Source organism: Oncorhynchus clarkii, chromosome 7 (genome assembly GCF_045791955.1).
Source record: "Oncorhynchus clarkii lewisi isolate Uvic-CL-2024 chromosome 7, UVic_Ocla_1.0, whole genome shotgun sequence".
NCBI classification, from domain to species: Eukaryota; Metazoa; Chordata; class Actinopteri; order Salmoniformes; family Salmonidae; genus Oncorhynchus; species Oncorhynchus clarkii.
Window position 1 is genome coordinate 20,635,602 of NC_092153.1, and position 8,065 is coordinate 20,643,666.

An 8,065-nucleotide genomic window follows, 5' to 3' on the forward strand; every position below is an offset into this window, starting at 1 on the left:
CTATTCCAGTGTGGTTACGTGTCCTCAACAGTTAAAAGGTACAGCGAGGTTGTTTTGCAGACTGGTTTTGTGCTTGAGCTGTATGAGTAGCTTTGGCAGAGTAGGTAAAGAAGTTGGCCATATCAACTGGTACAGGGTCAGATATTTTGTCATCCCCCTAATGGTTAAGGTTAGGATAGGGGTTAGGGTAATCTGATGCTAGATTTGCAGTGATGGGGCAATTTAAAACTTGAGCAGCTTTGACAATGTACCAGGCGTTTAAGGTGTGTTGCCTGCGGTTACCTGGGGGCATGGCCAGGGAGTAGGAGGAGGAAGGAGAGCTGTGATAGGCCAAGGCACTGGAGCTGGTGACAATGTTGGGCGTCTTGATGACCTGCAGGTTGAGCGGGGAGCAGCTGGTGGCTGTGTGATTGGTTGAGTTGCTCAGTAAGGAGGCGTGGCCTTTGGTTAGCTTGAGTGGGGTCTTCTCCCTCTTGGAGGCGGAGCCTGAAGATGGCAGCTTCAGCTTCGGGTCCTTCAGTTTGCCACCGGAGACGTCCGCGTCGCTTTCCGAGTTACTGTCAGAATCTGAGAGGTGGGTACCAGAAAGAGCGGGGTAATCACTGGGAGACTCAGCAATGGTTGAATAGTGTTCACTATTGTACATCACCGTAACACCAAAAATACTGTACACTACAAATATTGCATGTGCCTTCCATTAGGACGGTCAGAACGGTAGGTATCTAACCTGACAAGCTGTCATCCGAGTCCTCCTCCTCATCCTCCAAATCATCCAGATCATCATCATCGTCGTCGTCGTCGTCATCCTCAACAGAGTCATCCGAGTCCTTGCTGCTAGGGAGACCGGGGAGACCTGGGAGGCCGGCCTCGGCCCCTCTGAACAGGTCCACCAGAGACTGCACCAGGTGACTCTGAGAGAGGCCCTTCCAGGCTGCCATGGGGGCCAGAGCATGGGCCTGAACCTGGAGGTTAGGGGCCTGGAGCTTAGGGGCCTTGATCTTCCTGGGGCCCCGGGCCGTGGCCGGTGAGGGTGAGGTAGCGGGCCTCGCCGGGGGGCCCTGAGAGGAGGCCAAGTGGGCCCTTCCGCCGGTGCTGAGGTTGACGGGCAGCGAGAGGGACGCCCCTGCCCCAGAGAGGTCCTTGTTGGAGTCCTTGCGGGGCTTGGTGATAAGGGCCAGTGGTGCGTCCTGAGCGGTGGTGCTTTGGATGACTCCGTTGGGGTGGGCAGCCAGGCCCAGGAGAGCGCTGGACAGGAAGAGGTTGGAGTGGTTGTTCTGGGAGGGAGGGGGGAGGAGAGCAGGGGGCAACTTGGTGCTTCTGCCACCGCCACCCGGACTCTCCGAGGAGGACAGCTTGGGGGGCGGCAAGGAGGATGACGTCACCCCAGCAGCAGCCTTCCGAGAGGTTCTGTGACCCTGCTGCTTCTTGGGCTGCGCCGCCGGGAACGTCTGGCCTTGCGAGAGTAAAGACTGGAACGGAGGGAGGGCGGGTGGGAAGTAGAGAGAGCGGGAAGGAGGGAGGGGGATAAAACAAGGGAAAAGAAAAGAGAAAACAGCATAATTGTGCCAGCTGTCAATTTGCATCTACGTCGATTATTCAAGCTGGTGATGAAGCACAATGCCTGGCTCACTCTGTCTCACTGTGCCGAGGACAGAAGCCTGGAGACAATGGCATATAACATGGCCATAACCACAGCCATTGTACTAAGTAAAGAGTAAAACCGCCGAGAAGCGGCTTCCAGTTCCCGTATCTCACTTAAATTACTACAGTTATGAGTCTGTGAAAAGTGTTAGCGTCATGCATCTGGGTTTTACTCTAAACAGCATAACGGCAGATTTTATAGAACGACAGTCATGTTTGGCGTTGCACCGTGTTTCAGCAAACACAGGTTAGGGCTTCGACATGTACATTCAACTAGATGTGATATCAAGTGAAACAAATCCATTTCACAGACCACGTAATACAGTAGCAGTTCCTGAACCACTAGGGGAATGCAGAGACCTTTGGTTAAAATATCACCTCTCCACCGGTCAAATAGAACAGGGGAGAAGACCAGATTTCCACTTCTAGCGGACCGGAGCAATAGGAATTAGCTTAATCAATTAACTACTATTTCAATGACCATTTCGACTACATGCGAGAGGTCCACAATGCACCGCAGAAGGTGATAAATATGTACATGTTCTATCTAGTTGTGAATGTGTTAAATGGACAGTAAAACTGTATTAAATACATGGAGCCGTCTGCTTTGCTGAGGTAATGAGGCCAAAAGCATTGACCTTTTGGTTGACCTTTTGGTTTACAGGCTGAGCAGCACCGCGGGACACCCAATCAAACGACTCAGACAGGACTGCCACTTCCCTCTCTGACTCCCTCTGGCTGGAAGCAGCCCTCTTACTGCAGCTCATCTACAGTCTGTTACCATGAATACCGACAACCTTCTAACTGTGAAAGGAGAAACGGTTTCATGTTCGACCGCTTTTAGATTATTCAAATGAGGTGAAAAGCTAAGCTAGCCAGTAACCAATCTGTGGTATTATTTGACCATGGGGAAAAAGAGCTACTGTGTGAATAAAGGGATTTTTTATTTGTATTTATTTGATTGAACCTTTTTTTAACTAGGCAAGTCATACTTGATACCATATTCCTTGCTAGTGGCTGGGCAGAGAGGACACTGGACCAACCTGTTTGAGCCTGAATTCGTTGATTTGAGAGAGTGATTCCTCCAGCAGCTTCCTCTTACTGGCCTTCCCACTGCCAGGTGTCTTCAGAGGCTTGGTCTGCTGGGAGTTGGCCATGGGCGACGTGAGGAGAGGGAAGGATTGAGGCGAGGAGGACAGGGGTACCGAGCGGGACAGGGAGGTGCAGAGGGACAGGGGCAGGTTCTGCGGCGAGGAGGGCAGGAGCTTGGGCGGCTTGGGGGAGGATGTGGTGCCTCCTTTGGGGGAGGTGATGAGGGGGATTGGAGAGGCAGACAGGGGTAATGGGGAGGTTTCCCTGCGGGGTTGGGTGAGGAGAGCCAGGGGCATGGAGCTGGCTGCTAGGCCCGTGGACTGGATGACACTGAGGTGCTGCTGGAGACCCTCCTCCCTGGGCCGGGAGGTCTGGAGGGACAGGGGGGAGCTCTGGGACAAGGTAGGAGGAGAGGGGCAGTGCTGTGAGGGGACCAGGGTGGGGGGGTCGGAGGGTAGGCTGTGGGGCAGGCTGTTCCTCTTGTCTTGGGCCTCCTTCATGCCCAGGCTTAGTGTCCCGATCTGGGGAGGGAGGGGAGGAGAGGAAGCCCACTGTTAGCTCACCCTGGAGCACATCACAGACATAAGTAGCTACTCACTACCAGTACTAGTCACTACCAGTACTACTCACTACCAGTACTAGTCACTACCAGTACTACTCACTATCACTGTACCTTCATTTTCTTCTTCGACCGCCTCGCCTTCTCCTTCTCAGAGTTCCACACCTCACACTTTCCATCCTCTTCCTCGTCTTCATCATCGTCGTCATCATCATCGTCGTCGTCCTCTTCCCCTCCGAGGTCCTCCAGGTCGCTGCTGATGGCTCCGTCGCTGGAGCTGTCCGAGGAGGAGCCTGATTCGCTGTCACTGACCCCGGCGACCTCTGCTGGCTTTTTACTGGGCTTCTGCATGAAGGCAGAAAGGCCGTCAATCAATAAAGCACCCAGTGTACATTTTGACCACTTGATTTTTGTTTCTAAACTGGAAATGGAAAACTTAAAACGTTCAAAATAGACCCTGAGTCAAATAGTTCAGGCTTTACTATAGATATAGACAGGTTGGCTTTTACCAACACAACCGACGTGTGCAAAGCTGTTGCCTTAGACTGTTGACAACATGTAAACTATATTTCATCTCCAAATGTTTATTGAAAACATAAATACAATTGTATAATGACCACTATAGCATTTTTTGCCATATTAGCATTGACATGAAATTCAGCAAAACACCTCAAAGCAAGACATGGGATCAATAACAAGATACAACGAGCTGAAACGAGCCACCTACGACATGGCAGCTTCTTGTCATTGTTGCTAGCTATCTGAGCGTTCAGAATCATAACAACGCGGCTTCCGCCCACATCGATGTGCGCGCATCACTTTCGTGACATTGTCATCAGTAATCTAGAGCCACTACATCATTGAGCTGACCTGGTCTTTAGGTTTGTGGGGTACTTTCTCCAGCTGTAGCTCTGCTGTGTGGCTCTGGCTGTGAGGGCTGCTCCTGGGGCCCCTGGCCTTGGGGCCCTTAACAGACTGGGAGGCACCCAGAGATGGGGACGCGTTCATGGAGTAAGACCCCTGCATGGTTGGGGAGGAGACCCCACTTCCGTTCACTGCCCCGTTCACCCCTGAAATCGCAGAGAAAGAGGCACAGCACACCGTTACACAGCATCTCAATCTCATCTGAGCAACGAGACATTTCGAGTAAAAACGCTAAAGAAATATCAGGGGATCTTCTGAATGCAGAAACAGAATAAAAAGCCTTGTGAAAATATAGATGTATGCATATCTCATTTAGGCATGCTGAACATGGTGTGAGCACAACATGAGTGGTTTACATAATAAAAGATCAATTAAAAGATAGCATCAAAGATAGATTGAAAAAGAGAGAAAGGGTACAGAGAGAAAGAGAGAGAGAGAGACAGAGAGAGAGAGACAGAGAGCAAGAGAGAGAGAGAGAGAGAGCAAGAGAGAGAGTGGGTGAGAAAGACAGAGACAGAGAGAGAGAGAGAGAGAGACAGAGAGAGACAGAGAGAGAGAGACAGAGAGAGAGACAGAGAGAGACAGAGAGCAAGAGAGAGAGTGTGTGAGAAAGACAGAGAGACAGAGAGAGAGAGAAACAGAGACAGAGAGAGAGACAGAGAGAGAGAGAGACAGAGAGCAAGAGAGAGAGTGTGTGAGAAAGACAGAGAGACAGAGAGAGAGAGACAGAGAGAGAGAGAGAGACAGAGACAGAGAGACACAGACAGAGAGACAGAGAGCAAGAGAGAGAGTGTGAGAAAGACAGAGACAGAGACAGAGAGAGACAGAGAGAGAGAGACAGAGAGCAAGAGAGAGAGAGACAGAGAGAGAGAGACAGAGAGACAGAGAGCAAGAGAGAGAGTGTGTGAGAAAGACAGAGAGACAGAGAGAGAGAGAGAGACAGAGAGACAGAGAGAGAGAGACAGAGAGACAGAGAGCAAGAGAGAGAGTGTGTGAGAAAGACAGAGAGTAGAAGAAAATAAAAGCCTACACATACGCCATTAACTGAGACTGGAAGTCATTATAGGGTTCTCGACGGGAGAAATCTCATCACGGAGCCGGAGACTGCCGAGACTAGGGAGCCTCTCACTTAATCCCTGTGAACAGTTTCCACCACCTGCTTACAGGAATGATTAATTCATTCACATCTCTCGCAATTGCCAGAGGGGTAAAAAACGTTGCGCTTTAAATACCTCACCCTCTTAAGGGTACCTTTTATTTCCTGGCGGTAAAATCATTTGCTGCTTTTGAACAGGTGTGAGAATCTCCTTCACACTCTGTGCCAATATACAGGTACAATACAATACATATTTCCCCCTGATGAGCACAGGAAGTGTCGCAATTATCACCTTTGTTCTAAGTTGTTATTATCTGTATAGGTCAGAATGAAGCACTTGGAAGGGTTCAATGTAAGAAGGATGGGTGTAGCTGTACCTTTGGGGATCTGTCCGTTTTTGCTGGGGGTCCTGGAGGGGGCTTGCAGGGGGCTGTGGTTCTGCTGGATGTGGGGGGTGAACATTGTAGGGAGGCCCAGGAACGGAGGGAGGAAGGCTGCTGCCCCCCTACTGTGGGCCTCTGCTGCTCGCCACCATTCTGATGAAGAGAGAGGACAAGGAGGAGGACATCGACATGTCAGTGTCATTCTGTCTCATCCACTAACTTCAGTACGGTATATCAATTACAATCGCCTAAAGAGTATTAGAAGTTAGCACACCCGTAAATACTGATTAGTCATGCTGTTTCATTCATCTGCTCTTCAGGTCAAGTAAATCTCCTGGACCCAATCATGTTACATCTGTCCAGGCGCCACACCCGGGCCCCTCCTCTTACCTGTCAGAGCCCCCAGCTGGGGGTGTGCGGCCAGGGCAGCAGACATCCCCAAGGACCCCAGAGAACCCAGGGACCCCAACGACCCCAGGCCTCCAAACTCTGGGCGTCCTGAGCTGGTGGTGTACAGGCCGAAGGCTGGGTGGCTGACCAGGGGGAAGGCACTTGACAACGTGTAGGGCTGCTGGTCGCTCATCGCCCCATACAAACGACCTGATGGACAAACAGTGCAACAACAAAAAACTATACATCAATCGAATGCACTTACTAAGTCCTTTTGACTTCAGTCGTCACATCAGCAGTCGCCACATTACTCATTGTGTGTCTGTTATTACGTGTTTTACTTTTCTATCATTTCTCTATTCTCTTTCTCTCTGCGTTGTTGGGAAGGGCCCGTGAGTCAGTGAGTCAGTGTCACTGTTAGTCCACACCTGTTGTTTACAAACCATATGACGAGTAACATTTGATTTGATCAGCAGTTGTGCTTCTGTTTGGGGTATAAATGAACCGAATTGAATTCAGAGGTGACGCGAGGGTTCGTCGTGCCCTCGAAATACCCTGACTCGCTGGCTTCTTGGGTATTCATCCCTTCTGTGTGTTCAAGTTGAATGACGTTTCCTCTTCTCCCCCTACAGGTTTTCTGCCGGGTACGGTGATTGTTTCATGTATATTCAACCAGACATTAGGCAGCGTAAAGGACAAAGATTGCCCTGGATTGGAGCTTGACAGGATTACACATGCTGGTTTCAAACACAGAACAGAGCAGCTCAGATCGGAGTGACTGAGACAGAGACACTGCTCAAGAGGGGAGACGTGCATCCTGCGTGTTCTAGATCGACGGAGCTCTAGGCTGTACTTCGGTAGGGGAGAGAGAGAGAGAAGAAGACAAAAAGAGCAATCACAGTCGACAACTCATATGATATTTTCTGACGGGGAGCTGATTTGTTTAATTAGGCCACAAAGAGAACGTTCTTAGGGTTCTTAGTAAAAAACTAAGCTGCGGGAAATTACCATAAGTATTCGAGTTTGTATTTACCAAGAAACTTGAAACTGATGCGGGCTGAGCAGCGGGACATTTGGACCGCTGGGAGTGTAATTGAAGTGTTTCTGCAGGTACTGTATAGGACTGATCCTTCCATGCTACTCCATTACGTCTATCACCATGCAAATGAAACGAGCTCCAATAGGCTAAATCAGTGGTAGAGCGAATAACAAGCAAGTCGCGGTCCTTCAATACATCAGTGTGTGGTGTTTGAGAGGCGTACCTGCGGTAGAGCCTGCTCCTAATACTTTCCAAACCTTTTCTGATTTAAATTTCAGCAGCACACTGCTCAAAAAAAAGAGGAATACTTCAACACGATAGTCATCAAGCTTTCCCCTAAACCTGAGTACAATCATTTCTGGCAGGGAGTGCATTGTCTCCTCGCACAGTCAGATGCAATTGGGTCTGAGCATATTTCATGCAAATTCAATTTCCATTACAGAAGGGTGAGAAAGAGAGAGAGAGAGAGAGAGAGAGAGAGAGAGAGAGAGAGAGAGAGAGAGAGAGAGACAGAGAGACAGAGAGCAAGAGAGAGAGTGTGTGAGAAAGACAGAGAGTAGAGGGGCTGGTAGAGGGAGGGAGGCTGCAGTGGGGCGAAGCCTAGCTCTCATTGAGCCAGGTAATACGTATGCATAAAAAGTGATGACAGGAGATTTAAAGTGTTATTCACTGAGCTTGTGAAAATGTCAACCTACAACACGCCCAGTGAGCGCTGTGTGAGTGTGATGCCCCCAAGTCCTACAGAATCAGATGATGGAGTTGAGACGCACAGAACAGAATCGGAACATTTGCGCCTGCCTGCCTGGCTGTCATAACTGAGAAAAAAATCTAAACTAAACATAATTAGACCTAGGCTAAAGCACTTTCATTTTGCGTGCACTAAAACAGCTACATATAATCAACAATATAGTGATGGGAGCATGAAGTGAAAATACAATGTT

At 49.6% G+C, this 8,065-nt stretch overlaps 1 protein-coding gene across 7 annotated transcripts in view; it reads right to left on the reverse strand.

Moving 5' to 3' along the window:
- LOC139413024 (bromodomain adjacent to zinc finger domain protein 2B-like) overlaps nucleotides 1-8,065 on the reverse strand; it is a 71,678-nt gene that overhangs the window by 17,455 nt on the left and 46,158 nt on the right. For all 7 annotated transcript variants that reach the window (XM_071160001.1, XM_071160000.1, XM_071159998.1 and 4 more), the window contains exons 4-10: nucleotides 6,086-6,295; nucleotides 5,690-5,848; nucleotides 4,163-4,362; nucleotides 3,407-3,637; nucleotides 2,685-3,254; nucleotides 728-1,469; nucleotides 283-567 (exon numbers count right to left, since the gene is read on the reverse strand). In XM_071160001.1, the coding sequence (XP_071016102.1) occupies nucleotides 283-567; nucleotides 728-1,469; nucleotides 2,685-3,254; nucleotides 3,407-3,637; nucleotides 4,163-4,362; nucleotides 5,690-5,848; nucleotides 6,086-6,295 (2,397 nt within the window). The remainder of the gene's footprint in view (nucleotides 1-282; nucleotides 568-727; nucleotides 1,470-2,684; nucleotides 3,255-3,406; nucleotides 3,638-4,162; nucleotides 4,363-5,689; nucleotides 5,849-6,085; nucleotides 6,296-8,065) is intronic.